The 15376-nt window shown below is 46.0% G+C and overlaps 1 protein-coding gene across 2 annotated transcripts in view; it reads left to right on the top strand.

The window, feature by feature from the left end:
* Positions 1-15376, top strand: part of CCDC85C (coiled-coil domain containing 85C) — a 106275-nt gene that overhangs the window by 87286 nt on the left and 3613 nt on the right. Inside the window, exon 4 of one of the 2 annotated variants that reach the window (XM_030274960.4) lies at positions 10460-10555. The exons of the other annotated variant lie outside the window; for it this stretch is intronic. Coding sequence (XP_030130820.1) covers positions 10460-10555 — 96 coding nt within the window. The remainder of the gene's footprint in view (positions 1-10459; positions 10556-15376) is intronic. 2 annotated transcript variants of the gene reach the window in all.

Genomic DNA, 15376 nt, shown 5'->3' with positions numbered 1-15376 from the left:
CTTAAGTTTTTGTACCAAGTTTGTGGTGTTCCCTTGCTGAGAAGCAGGAGCTCCTAGTGGTTCCCCATCGGGTGCAGGAGCATTTATCCACATTAGATCTGCTGGTGCTGTAGGTGGTGACTGGAGACCATCCTGGGTCTGGAACTGGGAATCCCTGTGGAAAGTACCTGCAGATAGACTCTGTGAGAGCTGAGACAAGCTCTGTCTTTTTGAGAAGACAATGCTGATGATGCCAATACCCAGCTTTTATATAGGCCCCTGAGGACTACAATAAGTACCTCCAGATAAAGGTGAGATTTCTGTTAGAGTGTTCAAAGCTGCTTCTCTCATGAGTCTGTATAGACTACAGACCAGATAGGGGAGACACAATTTCTTTTTCCTTCTAAATCTGTTCCAAAAACAACGAGGTCCATAGGAAAATGCAAAATAGTAGTGTGGTTATGTAGTGGAGAGCACTCAGCTTAGAGGGCTGCTGAGTCTCTGGCTTTCTCACGCTGTTTCTGAATTGTATTTTTCTCCAGTGCTCACTTCTTGAGGGATGCAAAGCCTGGGAGGTACCTCTGGCAGCCTGGCTGCAGCACCAGCCCCTTTCCTTGATTCCCACCATGCTGCCACAAGGAGTCACATTTTGTACCTCTGCCTTGCAGAGATACTCGGGGGAAGTGTATTTCATTTTGCCAGATGGCACACTTGCTATTACAAAAACAAGCCCAAATGTTTGTGGTCTGTAGGTGTAAAGAGAAGCCATTAGATGGAGTGGGAAGGGATGCTGAGTCCTTGGCTGAAGTGCTGCCTGTCTGCTGAGCCTGTGAGAGCAGTAGTGAGGAGAGGAGATGTAAGGGAATGTAGCAGCTAAACCTCAACCCCAGTGACAGTTCTGTCTCTCCCTGTTGGCTGGAAAGATAGTGGTCTCCATCCTGTTCAGTCCAAGGGCTAATGAAGATAAGTGAGAAGGTAACTCGCTATCTTTCCCTCAGCTCCCTGCAGAGGAAGGACAAAGCTGGCCCCTGAACCAACCTGTGTAGGCAAGGAGATGTCACTGTGGCCCAGGCCTGGTCCTGGGTCTCACTGGGGAGCTCAGGGCAAGCCTTGTAGTCCCTTCTCATCCTGCCTGGGAGTAAATCTATTCCTCTCAGGGAGAAGAATTGAATTAGCTTCTTAAGGCCAACCTGACTTTTCAAATCAAGCTTGAAATGGTGAAAGATCATCATACTGTTCTCATTGTGATGTCCTGAAGATGCACCCAGAAGAGTCAGGGGAGCCCTTGGAGCATTGATTGCCCCTGCAGAGTCAGTGGTGCACTGAGGACCTTAGCAGGGCCCAGGTGTCCCAGCACAGCACAGCAGCTCCTCCACTGCCAGCAAGGAACTCCCAGCCCTCCCAGTTCTACATAAAGCCCCTGGGCAAGGGGGGGGGGGGGGGGGGGGGATCTCTGTCTGCCCAGTGCCTCTGGCACCCCCAGGACTGCATGTACATCTTCAGCATCTCATTGCAGCCTCTCAGAATGCCTCCAGCCCCTTCTGTCACTTCAGAAGCCCATCCTGTGCAGTGCCCTGGTGGTCTCCTGCCTTCTCCTATCCCTGCACCCCATCCTCTGTAGCTGTCAGGTGAGCTGAGCTCAGCTGGTGTGTGTCAGAGGATGACTCTAGGCTGGTTTCTCACCTTCCCACATAAGTGATGGCCATGGTGCCTTTTTAGGCAGGGGGAAGCAATGATTGAAAGAAGCGTGAGAAGCGTGGCAGAAGGCAGCTCCTTCCCACTGGCTTCACTGATACCACCAGGATGTTATTGAGCAGACAAAAAGAGAAATTCAAGGTGGCTGATTTGCTGCTGCAACAACAGTAGCTGTGGAAGAGAAAGTAAAATGAAACGTTTGTCTGGATTTATGGCCCAGGGATTGCTATGGTGAAGCTTCAGGGTGTATCACCAGCAGCTGAGAACCAACCAATCCATTTTTGAAAGCAGCTGCCCTTCATCTGCTGCTATTGCAGAGGCTCTGAGCAGTGGGTGGCTTTTTACCCCATGACAGCTACCCAGCACAAAGTGACAAAATTGGAGGTTTTGATGAGCAAAAGAGGCATTAAGAGGCCGTACCCATAATCTGCCCTTATAGGTAACCAGAGGAAGCAAGAAAAATCTATCTGCTTTGAGGTTCTCATGCTTATTTTTCATGTACCTTTGTGTGGAGCTGGCAATGAGCTGGGGGAGAGGCAGTGGTACAACAGACCCTTGCTCTGCCATAGGTCTGGAAGGGCAGCCAGGCTCAAATGGAGACCTGAGGGGCCCTACAGATGTGCACAGGTATCCTCCTGTGCCTGCATGCATCCTCTACCCTCTCAGAGGCTTTCACCTGCATCATCCCCAAATCAGATTTGCTTCAAAATATTGAAAGTCTTAAAAATGCCCACCGTTTCCTCCTGAAAACAAATGTGCTTGGCGTTCCTTTATAGAAGGAGTAGCACCTCTGGAATTCCTCACGCTGACAGTGCCCCTGTGAGTCGGTCAGAGTTAGTGCACTCTGCTGGTACTGCGGGCTCGCTCTGTCGGGACCCCTGTTCTGTTTGCTGTGTCAGGGGGCTCCGGGCTGGGGCTGCTCTGCGGGTGTCACTTTGGTAAGGGTTTCACAGTCCCGGGGCAGCTGAAGCTGCTGGCGGTGATTTTACTGCGTGTCCCCATCCCAGCCCCCAGCGCTGCTACCGGCCCATAGAGTGAGCACCCCCTCGCCCCCAGCACTGCCCCAGCAGGCTGACTCACCGGCTCTGCATGCTCCAAGGAGTCTCCTGAGCCTGGAGCTTCCATCAACTCAGTGCTGAGAAAAGACACCCTTCCTGTTTGTAATGACATCCAGTTGCAAACAATGTCCTGACTTTGTTTTTCTGTTTGGGGCAGTGCCTGAAATCTTCCCTTCAGTGCCCCAGCACAGCCTGTACAGCCAGCACTGTCACACCTGCCAGGGAGAGGAGCTAATCTTTTGTTTGGTGTCTGTGATGTTTGCTGAGAAAGCAATGAAATTGTTTCTTTAATAATCAGAAAGTGACACGTTATTACTTAAGTAGAAATTTAAATTACTTTTTATTACTTAAGTAGACATCCATGAAAGATGCAGGAGGAGGTGGCTGAGACACACAGACGGGCTTTGTCTGGCTCCCGTGTGGACCCAGCAGTTAATTCATGGATTTGAATGTTTACATGACCAGCTGCTCTCTATGATTAAAGGCAGCAAATTAAGTAATACCAAAGGAGATTATCATCTGCAATGAAGTCCCTTGATTTGATAAGGAAGATGCTAATACAGAGTACTGATGGCTCTGAACTCACTCCTTGTCAGTGGCCAGGACATGTGTTGTGCTGGAGAGCTGGGTCTGTCTAGGAATCTTCCACAGGTTCCTTCTCCAATGCCTGGCTGTCAGATGCTTGTAGCTGCAGGGGAACCCACTGTGCCTGGGGAATGTAGGACTGTGCAGCCATTTAAGTGCCCCAGAAGGAGCTGGTGGCTGGGTTTGAGCTGGGTGCTGGCAGGCTCTCTGCATAGGTGTGGAATAACAGCAGCCAAGCACCACCAGTGCTCTGGATCATCTGCCAGGCAGGCAGGACACAGCTCCCTAGCTCCTGTCAGGGTGTCCCATGCTCAGGTATCAGAGGTCTGCCATCATCTGCAGTAGGGTGGCAGAAAGGTGTGGTCTGCAGAGGAGCCGGCACTGGTCACTTCTCTGTGCCTCCAGGAAATCTTGTAGCCAGCAAGGAACCCTGGTGCTGCTGCCAGAGGGCCACCAGGTATCTGTCCCTGTCCCTGCAGGGCATGAGAGGAGCTGGGCTCCCTCAGGAGCACCACACGTGGTGGCGATGGCAGAGCTGCCGTGGGCATGAGAAGATGCAGCAGGGAGGGAAGGGACTTTTCAGGAAGGGAGGGTGGATGTCAGCCGGGAGTCTTGTCATGCTCCAGCCAGCACGGCCTTTGTTTCAGCCATATTAACCCATCTGCAGCTGCAGGGCAGCACAGCACAGGAAATGTGCCCTGGGATGCAAAATGATGTGGGAGCCCAGGGAATTTCTCAGGCTGGCGGTAACAGGAGATTTTTTGTTGTGTGTGATCACCCAGGAATGCCACTCATCTTTGTGTGAAGGGAGATTTCTTATTCTCCATCAGTTCTTGTGAGCCCAGTGCTTGGCCTTGGTGCTGCCTGTGCTACTCTTCTCACGGGGACACTGTGTTTCAGGGTTTGGTGCATTCCCTGCCTGCCCTTCTCCCATTCCAGGGTGGCCTTGTGCTCTCAGTCCTTGGTTTTGATGCTGGTTTTCCCTCATCTGCCCCCAGCACTGCCTGTCTGGAGCTGCTCCAGGTGCTTCCTTTAGCTTGTAGCCACATGTGCCATTCACAAAAGGAAAATATGCTGGGCCCCCTGTTCTGTCAGCACACCAGGGCTGGGGTGCCAGTCATGGCACCTTCCCACGGGGCTACCTGGCTCTGCCACCCCCTTTCCATTAACTGTGGGCATGTTACTGCTGCCTGCTTGTCTCTTAACAGTTCCTAATTTGCAGAGTGGCATTGACACCTTTATTTATTTATTTCTTATTTAAAACACCTGGATGGTGACAAGTGCTAAGGAAGGGTCCAAGTGCAATTCAAAGCTGGGTAAGCAGGTTCCAAACAAAACCACTGTGAGATAAATAGCATGCCTGGGAATTTTATTGTGAGCTGTCTGACAGTGCCTGATGTAATGTAATTTTCTGTGTTCTGTCTCAGCAATAAAAATTTCACAGTGTCTGATATGATTCCATTTAGCTTTAATGTTGTCTGAAGTATGCCATTAGAAAAATGTGGCTTATATAATCGGGTTGGAATTCTAAATGCTTGTTTTTTGAAATGAAAGACAAAAATTAATACAAGGCAAGGGGAAGATGTGAAGTTCAGAAGCAGTAATATTTGCTCATATGTTCTGTGTTGGTCTGAAGCATTCCCAGTGCCTAGGTTGTGCCTGCTGGCTGAAGTAAAACCAGCATGATGTTCCCTTCTGGGTTTTGAAACTTAGTCTTTTGCAGTCTTTCTGCAAATCAGGAATAGCTCTCTTGGAGGTGAGGTAGGAAAGGGTGTCATTAAAAGAGAATATAATTGAGCAAAAAGAGATTGAAAACTGATGGCAGGCCCAAGGTCTCATGTCTTTTCAGATCCCTGGAGGAATCAAGGAGAAATTGTTTATCACAATGTCTTTGTTCTTTTTAAAAAAAAATTTCTGATCCAAAACCTCTAAAAGAGCAGACACCTGTCATCCCCAGTTAGGCTCTTTTCTTCTTGGGTTCCAAAGCATTCCCGCTGTTATTAAGAGATGTTCATATTTTAAGCCTTACTTTACCTCTGTGGAGGTGTGTCATTATCAGGATTTTGCAGTGTGCCCTATTGCAGAGAGTCTTATTAATTTTGGTCCTCCAAATGCACAGGAATGGAGTATCCATGGCAGTGCATGTCAGCATCTGTGCTGAACCACATCCCATGCAGCCAGACAGAGCCAGCAAGGACTCACTGGGAAACTTTGTCTTAGACACTGGTAATGACATTGTGGCATGACACATAGCAGCAGATGTTTGCCAGCAGCTGCAAGTTGAGGCCTCTGCTCTTCATTTTTTTTGTATCAGATGGAAAAGGATCATTGGCACTATTGTGGTCTGGGGATTTTCTTTCTCACATTAGCACTATTGCTTTGCTGATGGTTTTTGTCTGGGGCAGTGAATGGGACTACTTTGATGTGCTTTGTCTTCTGCTTTGGATTGGAGGGTGCCAGTGTCATTCTAGCAATAGAGAATTGGGGAACTTATCCCCTGCTTGTAGCATATTGCTTCAAGGATGCTCTGGCATAAGAGACTGCAGAGTTTCTCTCTCTTTTCTCAGTCAATTATACAGCTGGACTGTGACTCTCCATACAGACTTGGAGATCAGCCCTGCAGGCTCCAGAGAGAGGTTTGTGTGAGGGTCTCAGATAGAACTGAGCTTTTCTGGTAGATTTTTAGTTTTGGCATGCATGACATGGAGTAGGTGGGATGGGAAGAGGACTGATGCCACATGGGAACAGTAAGCTCTGAGAAGTGCATTGGTCCCATCACTGATACCAGCAAATATTCAGCACTGATCTGCTTGAAATAGAGGAACAAATGAGGGCTGAAAGGGAAATGTGTTCAGTGATGCTTCGGTACTGCTGTCTGCACAGAGGCAGCAGAGGAATAGATCTTGTTGTGGTTTTTCCTGTGGAAAAGGGCCTGGATATGGGGGTACTTGGCACTGTCCTCCCTTGAGAGAGGCAAAGAGTCTCATCAGAACCCTCTCAGGACACTGCAGTCCCAGAACCATCCTGGCAGCAGAGATAGGGCTGTTCTGATCAGGGCCGAGCTCATCAGAGCCACAGTGATCTGGAATGTTTTGAGCAGCCACCGTGGTTTGGAGAGAAGCAAAAGCACCAACTTGCTGACAAAGCATAGGATGGGTCACACACAGCTCCACAGCCTCTGGTTCCTTGGGACTTTTGCTTCTTAAGGAGAACTATCTTTGGTGCAGTGGTTGATAAACCCTGTGCATAGGGAAGAAAGGTGCTTCCTGTGAGCATCTGGACACTCAGAGACATAACCCATACCCCCTCTCCTTAATTAGACTGGTAATCTCACTGCTGGGCTCTTCCTTTGGTGGGGAGGCTATGGCTGTGGATGTAGCTGGAAGTGGTATGCTATTTCTCAACATCTTTATTATAAATGTTAATGGTATTTTGGTGACTTCTGTGTTGTCTTATAGCACCATTCATTAATATAATTACGTAGTGCCTCAGCCACAGATCTGAGGGTGAAGAGTAAACCACCTCTGAACTACCAAACACTATAAAAACCTAGCAAGTGGAAAAGCCATATGTCCATCTAGCACAAAGACTGCATGCTCGACAAAACCAGACGGGGAGAGGAAACTGAGAGTGACACTTGCCTTAAAACACACCATGTTGCTTTTTGCCTGTATGGACAATTTCTGCTTCTTAGCATGTAACCAGATTAACCTTGCTATTACTGTCTGCCAGGGTGCTGAGTCAGTTGTGTTCCTATGTCTGTGAAAATGTCAGCTATAGGGAACAGGAAGGGCATGGGTTTCTGTAGTGGTGGGGGTCCTCAGATTAGCTGAGTAGAGTGCTGGGGTGCAGCTGTGGGAATTCTTGCCTGCAGTTTCCAAATGCATCTGTTCTAGGCATGAGGAATCTCCTCCATCTGTGCAATTTTACTTACTACTTTAACAGTGACTTCTTGAGATTCTCCCTGCCCTACTTCCAATCTCCTGTCTCAAATCTCTGGTTCCCTCTCGCCTGCATTTCACCTCAATGGGTTTCCTGCTGGGTAAAATACACATCCTCCTCTTCCTTCCCATTCCCTCCCTTCTCCCACTGTTGGCAGTTTTCCAATATAGCAACCTTGACCTTATCTCCAGTTCCTTCCATTTCCTCTTCTTCAGCTAACACTATTGGTGAACTCTGCCCATTTTCCCTCTCCTCCATCCTCCAAAGGCTGGCCATGCATCCTGCTGGATGTGTTGTCACTTCTTTCCTTGCTGACTCAGTCCCCTCAGTTCTGGCCTCTATGTGTGCCTCTCTGCAGGAAGCTGATAGGAGTTTGGCTGAAGTTTTTTTTCTTCCTTGTGAACCACACGAAATCAGTGGGAATGAAGCACCAACCCCTTTAAAACTCTGTCTCTTTGTGTGTCTGGAAGGATCCTTCCCTGAGGGTACAGCTGCACAAGAAGCACTGACTGCAGGGATGAACACTGAGCTGTGTGTGTATTTTTACTGGCTGCATCCCATAGCTGCAAAGACTGGGGATGTTGGTGAGAACCTTGCTTGCTCCCCCACCTTCTTCACATGTGTGTTTGACCTTTTGTAGCACCAGCCTGGCATGCTGGGGAGGTCTCTGTGGCCTGGGACAATGGCTCAGTGGTGTGGCCATGTGGCTCACTCAGCATTGCTGATGATGGCACTCATCAGTTTGGACACCTCTTTCTGTTGGCTGGGGCTTTTAACTTCCAAGCTAAGGATCAAGGATCGTGCCTATTTTAGAAATGAAGTAATCTATCACTTTAGCTACAGGTTTTGGGTCTACCTCTTTTGCTGCATTTCTTATTCTTTAAAAATATTTTTCCCTTTTCAGTCAAATTCTCTACCTATTTTCAGGGGCCCCTCAGTTGACTGCCCTTGTCCAAGAAGGAAGGTGACCTTTTGAATGCTTTTTGTGTGATATAATATATCCAGTACATCACTGTGTTTGCAAGAATGCGTTTATCTTGTCAGTATGGTAATTGACTAAGTATGATCAAGCTCCTTAGAAAAAACATTTCTCTCTAATCATTTTTGTTTCATTTGTATTCTGTAATAATTTTGAGAGTGATTGTGATCATGGAAGTGCTTTGTAGCTCATTAGTACCTTCAGTTATGTGAGGGGAACTGCTGCTGTCTTTCATACGCGAGACCTCATGATCTACTCTAGTTTGGCCAGGAAACTGTATTTAAAATGTTGTCAGCAGCAATATCCAGCAGAATTCCTTTTAACTTTGTCATATTACTCTCAACTCCAAAAAAATATTAGACGTTAGACCTTTGTTTGGCATTTCCTGTGTTAGTTCTGAAGAGGGGCATGGGAGAAGATCCATATCAAGTATGACCAGAAACTCCTGAATATTCTTCTTTCTTTTGTCATGAAGAAAGCATCTTTCATGATGAAACCAGAATAATTATGCATGCATTGGTTTCTCTCACCTCTGGGGGAAGCTGATTCTGGAAGGATTCTGTTGCATTTACCAGCTCTGTGAAAAATTTGTACCCCATTTTGCAGTTTTAAGTCGCAGCTGCAGACTGGCTGGATCCAGTCCCTGGTGCTCCCTCCCCAGCCTCTGGCTTTTCTGTCTGATGTTCTGGATGGGGTGGCTGAGGATGTGTCCCCAGGTGGCCACAGCTCCAGCAAGCTGTGACACTCTGCCACTATGTCCAGAACCATGCCCATCCTGTTAGTGCCTCTGCTTTTTCAGTCTGTTAAATAACCTTGGAGAATTTTTGCAGGGTAGTAAGTCTAACTTTCCTTTTTTTGAGATGCCACCCCCTCTCCACAGGAAGTTTGTGTATCACCTGTGACTCAGTTTGTGAAGGTTGCTCTAATGAGTAAATGGCTGTTGGTCATGGCATGGGTTAGGCACAGATCAGTGGCCAGGGCTTGAAAGGCTCCATGCCTTTTTGTCTGTAGCCTAATGGATTAGCCCATCTTTTCCTTTCATACATGCAATGAACAGTTTTATGAGTAAAAAGGCCCCTACAACTTACAACATTTGGAAGAATGAGAGCTGAGAAAGTGCCCCTCCATTGGTTCACCTTCACTGTTGCCCAGAGAAGTTGTGGATGCTCCAGTCCTGGAAGTGATCAAGGCCAGGCTGCACGGGATTTTAAGCAACCTGATTTAGTGGAAGGTTCCCTGCCCATGGCATGGGGTTGGAACTAGAGGATCTTTAGGGTCCCTTCAAACCCAAACCATTCTGTGTTTCTATTATTCTGTGATTTTTCTGGCACAACTAACTTGCTGGCCTTGGCGTGGAAGGCAAAGTAAGGAGACAAAGAATAAAACATGCTGTGTTTTAGACCCAGGGAAGATGTGAATGGAGTGCCTCGTGTGTTATGTGTGAAAGCATTCCTGTGATGGTGCTACATGCCGCTCTGTCATCCTAATTTGCTTTCAGAGGCCCCCAAGTATAATAATTCTTTGTGTTCCCTAAAGGATGTGAAGGCTAAATATAAGTTTGGTCAATGATTTCATTGTTGATTTCTCCTGGAGTTACAAAGCAATGCAAAAATATTAGGGACAGGCAGGGTGCATCTCACTGAATAAAGATATTGTGTCTCTCATAATTCAAGCTGGATGCCTGTAGAAAAAGGAAAGCCCTATGAAAAATGCTTACAAGGCTGGTTGGACAGTAGAAATCTTTTGTAAAATGCAATTTCGGCATCTTTCCCAATGGAATCCTTCATGCAGGAGGACTGGCCAGCATTTTGGAAACAAATCCAGCCAACATTAGGTTTGGACATCTGCTTGTTTTAAGGTTGCTTTCACAATTTTCTCTGTAGCTGAAGATCGGTACTTGATGTCTATGTGAAAATGCTGCCAGAGAAGCAATGAAGTTATGCCAACTGTTTCTTTCATAAACACAGCTTCTTAGAAATGACTGGTTTGTGCTGGAAAATCATCTTGTTTGCATTGCTCCCGAGTCTAGAAGGATGAGTACTCAAATGATGTCAAATCAAGTGACTTGTGAGGAAGGGGTAGTGGTGTCTTTTGTCTTTGAAGGTGGTTAAGGGGATTGAATTTGAGACAAGCTAGTGGTCAAATTTTCTGAGTATTTTCTTCATCCTTACTTAAATCACCCAATGGGGAATGAACACATATCTTAATCTGATTTCCACAGGGACCAGCTCGCATGACATCTGATCTTGCATCTTCTCCTGCAGCGGGGTATGTCCCTGTGGGTCAGAAGCCAGAGGCTGTGGTGCATGCTATGAAGGTAAGGCTGTGTGGGGCACTGAGGTGTCCTGGGCTGCACCTCTGTGACAGAGCTGGGCATTGGCTTTTCTTGTGGAAACAACTGAACGCAGAAAGTTGATACACAGGCAGGATGTTTGTAACCAGCACCTGTGTCATGATGAATAAGCACTGCTTAAAATAGTTGCAGAGCTAAGCAAGATTATGCACAGCTATTTTTTGGGGGTTGGAAACCTCCAATAAAAGCTGCTGATGCTGAAGGTGTTGGTTACCCTTTGTGTTCATCAGTCCTGTATAAACTGAGTCACTGGGGTGACAGTGTTAACCAAAATACTGTTTTAAAAAGGAACACAAAAACTGCATTTCCTTGTGTATATGTTATTGAAAATCCTGCAGCAGCCTTCAGAGGAGAAAGATTTTATTTTATGAAAATATAGAACAAACAGTGGCATTCTACCCATGTAGGATGTGCATCATCAGTAGGGATTAAGTCAGGACCATTGACAATGGGACCATGGGAGACTGGTAGATGAGTTAAAGGAGAAAACTTGCACAGTGATTTCACAGCAACTTTCAGGTTCTAGTGACCATCCATTAGCAGAAAATGTGTAATTCCCCAGTGCTACATGTTTAACTAGTCAAACAGTATACTTCTGAGTATCTAAGAGACACAGAAGCACAAATCCTTTACAAGGCGCCATAGGGATGGCTGGAAAGTCTCTTAACTAAATTAGTCTGTGGTTGAAATATGGTGGTTTATAGATTTGGATTTGTTGAAGCTGAAGAATTTGATACAGGGCTAAAAAGATTACATTTCAACTCAAAGGATTCCTGGATAGCTGCTCTGGAGCTCAGATCCCTATGGTCATAGCTGGAAAAAAGGTCCAGCAGCGGCATCACTCACTTGAATGATCTTAGACCTGGAAACAGATGCTTAAAAAGCTCTTTGCTTTGTACCTTTCCACTTCTGACAGGTAAATAAATGGCACAGATGTTGCTTATGGTTATGATCCACAAATTTCCTAAATTTTCCAATTTTTAGTGTTTCTATCTTAGTATATCATGCCTGTCCAGGGTCTCTTGGCTCCAGGACAGACGTTTGTGGTGGTGGTGGTGGTAAAACCAACAAATGTCAGGAGAAGCAGTAGTGTGGCTGGCAAAAATATTGGTTCTACTGGGCAGTCGCCAGATCCCAGAAGGATATTGAATGCCACTATTTCTCAAGTAGTTATTAAAGTTAAGACAAGTTTGATTTCATTTGGATCTAATTAGAATTTAAATTATAAATGATCCTTCGAATTGAAAATCTTGATTTTTCAGCTTTCTTGAGACTTTATCCATCCAAATTGTATAACTCCTATTGACTGATTGTATAACTCCTTAAGAGGAGAATGTCCAGCATGGTCAAGGATTAGGAAATACCTTTAGTACAGTTTTTGCTTGTTCCCAAAGGAGCTGACCACACAAGTGGCAGTTCACTTGCTGACATATATTTGTTCTGTGTTTTCCAACAAGTTTCTTCTTTGGCTGTTGTGAATGGCTCTGTGCTATCAGAAAGCTCCATCCTGTAGCATGCTTAATGTGCTTGTGGGTGATGTTTCTTCTCTGTGTGTGTGTGTATATACACATACAGAGGGATTTGCTAAATTGTTGCCTTGCAGAATGTTGCAAACTCATCTGAACCTTTGTTTTTCTGTCACTTTGTATTGATTTGTCTTTGATTGCATTTAATCATGCAAGCCCTGTGCAGTCCAGACTACTGCTGTTGGCTTTTTCTTCCCAAACTATGGAGTTCATACCTTTCTGCTCCTGCCCTTCATTGCATTTGGCAAGGTGGTGGTGAGGGACAGTATTAAGCAGAGTTAGTAGTGTTTTTAAATTACAAGATCAAATACTTATAAATTGATTATGACCATATTCTGGGGAGCAATTAGTTTCCTATTTGCTTTAGGAATTGCAGGACTGAATTTCTCACCAAGGGCAAGAAACATAAATGGTTTTAAGATGTGATTTGATAAGCATATGAAAAGGATTCAAAATTAATGAGGAAGGTTCATGGAAACTGGAAATTAAGTTTGGAAGGTCTGACACAATGATTCATTTAAAGGAATTGAAAGGAACTTGGATGACTGGTTGTTTGCACATTTTAGTAATCCCTCTGCTTCAGAGCTTTGTGGATTCCTAGGAAGGGCTAGAAGAAATTCAGAAGAAATTCTCCTCTGTGGCTTCATAGTTTGGCTGGTGACGTGCATTTGTCTGTCTCCAAAACCCTGACAACTGCCATGGCTTGAGGAAGCAGGTGACATAGCAGTCACATCTCACGGGACATAAATGATCTCACATTATGGGTCCTGCTCACTCAGTAGAGGTTAAAAATGTTCTCACACTTGAAGTGAGTGAGGAGGAAATTCTCCTGTAGATCAGTGTGGCACAGAGGGATAAGAAGGTGTCTGTTTTGCCATCCTGTAGCCCACTTCCAAAGATATCTGGAATCTGAAAGACTGAGGAATCTGGTCATGGTCTCAATCTCTCCTCCTCCCTTGTAGCACAGTGAAATAGTTAGTAGGTGTTGGTCTCCAGCTGCAGACCTATTTTGGCCATGTAATGCTGTACCATTTGGAGTAGATCTTATTTGCCCCCTGCAGAACTGGGTAGCTTTTCCAGTGCCAGCCCCTGCATGTGGGAAGCTGGATGCAGCTGCTGCCTTAGACCCTCACCTCCTGTGATACAGATCGTGACTCTCTCTTGAGAAAAGAGCAGCTTGCAAATGAGACTTTGTGCTTTTGCTGTACCACAGCAGATACTGCAAGAAGCACTGCTTGGTTGAGAAAGGAAGTCCTTATGCCTCAGCAGGCCAGCTCCTTACTGCAGGAAAAGGCAAGGAGAGATAGAAAGGCCATGCAAATGATCAAGGGGATGGAGCACTTTTCTGACAAAGAAAGGCTGAGAGTGCTGGGGTTGTTCAGCCTGGAAAAGACAAGGCTCCAGAGGCATCTTATAGCACATTCCAGTTGTCTAAAGGGAACTCATAAAAAAGGGAGAGGGACTTCTATGTCACATAGTGACTGGACAAGAGGCAATGGTTTTAAACTGAATGAAGGCAGGTTTAGATTAGCTGTTGGGAAGGAATTCTTTACTGTGAGAGCGGAGAGGCACTGGAACAGGTTGCCCAGAGAAGCTGTGGATGCTCCATCCCTGGAAATCCCTTCAAGCTCAGGCTGGATGGGGCTCTGAGCAACCTGCTCTAATGAATGGCATCCATACCAAACCATTCTAATATTCCATGATTCCGTGCAGTTGGCTCCAGTTGTCTTGTGGAACACTTGCTTGCAAGCCTATCCACAAGTGATGAGGCTGCAAGGATGTGGCTCTGTGCTCAAGCAAAAGTCACTGAGAGACTGTCCACTCCACATGGATCTGCAGGGCTTCTGGACTGCCTCTTTGCACCCATATACATAATATATCCCCTAGGCTTTTTCCCTGGGATTTTCTGCCAGCTAAATTCTATATATGTGGCTGAACTACTACCTGCAATTTAGCACAGGTTCTTCCCTGAGCATGTTTAGAATTTTCTTTATTTTTCCTTCTGAAATAGTTTTGTTTGTTTGCACCTACTAAATAAGGAGCAAGATGACAGGTTGGCACTCCTAACAGCTGTTTTTGCTAACAAGAATAAAAGGTACATATGCTACAGCTCAGTATCTCACTGAACATCAAAGCACTTTTCTTAGGAACTGAGCAAAACTGCTAAAGACGTGGGGAGATGATGAGGAGACAAAATGTAAAATAATGACATTTAGCCTATAACCCAGCTGCCCCCACAGCAGCAGCCTGGACCTCTTCCATGCACACCTATCAAGCAGGTGATCGTTACTACCATTAATTGAGAATAAGACAGGATTTGGCCTTCCAAAACTAGGGAAAAATTCTAGCAGGACATATGGACTGTTCCCTTGCTGAAGCAGGATGCTTCCCAGTTCTGTGTCCAGCTGACTTATGAAGCAACAAATGAGTGAGGTTTGCACAATTTGGAAAGTATCCCTTAATCTCTGCGTGCTTTGTGTTACCGAAATGAATATCTCAGCTTTCAGCTTCCCTTCCAAAGCTTCAGACTCTTTGGTGGTGTTTTTTGTGATTGAATATTTGTTTTTAAAATATATTTGGCCATATGGGATCAGTACAGCAAGTCAGAAGGGATGTGTCATCAGGTGACTTTGAGGGACCACTGCCTTGCTCACAGACATCCGTGTGGTCTCAAAGAACATTGAGGTGTTCCTCAGTTTATGTATCAGTAGGGAAAATGCCAGGCAAGCTAGCATGGCCACTGAGAGCAAGGTGAAAGTTGTTTTTGGGAAGTAACATCCCTATGCAGAAGAGCAGCATTTCCCAGTCCAGTCCCGTGCCCGAGTGGAGCAGGCTGCTCACTGGCTGGCATTTCACCCAGGCAGATCACCAAGGGCTGCTGTGGCAACAAAGGACCAGGTGCTGTCAGTGCAGCTTGATGAAAAGCAAAAGGGAGGGGATGACAAGAGCTGCTTAGAGCCTGAGGTACATTTGTCTGTTTCCTTTAGGCTCCTGGGTTGAGAGGTGGCAGAAATCACAGAAGAACATACCCCAGTTTCTTAGACCACACTGAATGCACAGTCCTTGAACTTTAGCTGATCCATAGATAGCTGATGTGAAGGCATGTTTGTATTCCCCAGTGGTGTAACTGGAGGAACATTAACCTGGTCCTTCTAAACAGCTGAGGAGGCATCTGGCAGGATCTGAGAATAGCTGGGGCTGGGTCAGCACTAAGAAAAAGCCTTCCTGTCTTTCTTCAGGAGGTTATTTCACTATTCAG

Source organism: Taeniopygia guttata, chromosome 5, assembly GCF_048771995.1.
Source record: "Taeniopygia guttata chromosome 5, bTaeGut7.mat, whole genome shotgun sequence".
In the NCBI taxonomy this organism is placed as follows: Eukaryota; Metazoa; Chordata; class Aves; order Passeriformes; family Estrildidae; genus Taeniopygia; species Taeniopygia guttata.
The sequence above is the reverse complement of the archived record's forward strand: the minus strand, read 5'-3'. Positions and strand labels throughout refer to the sequence as shown.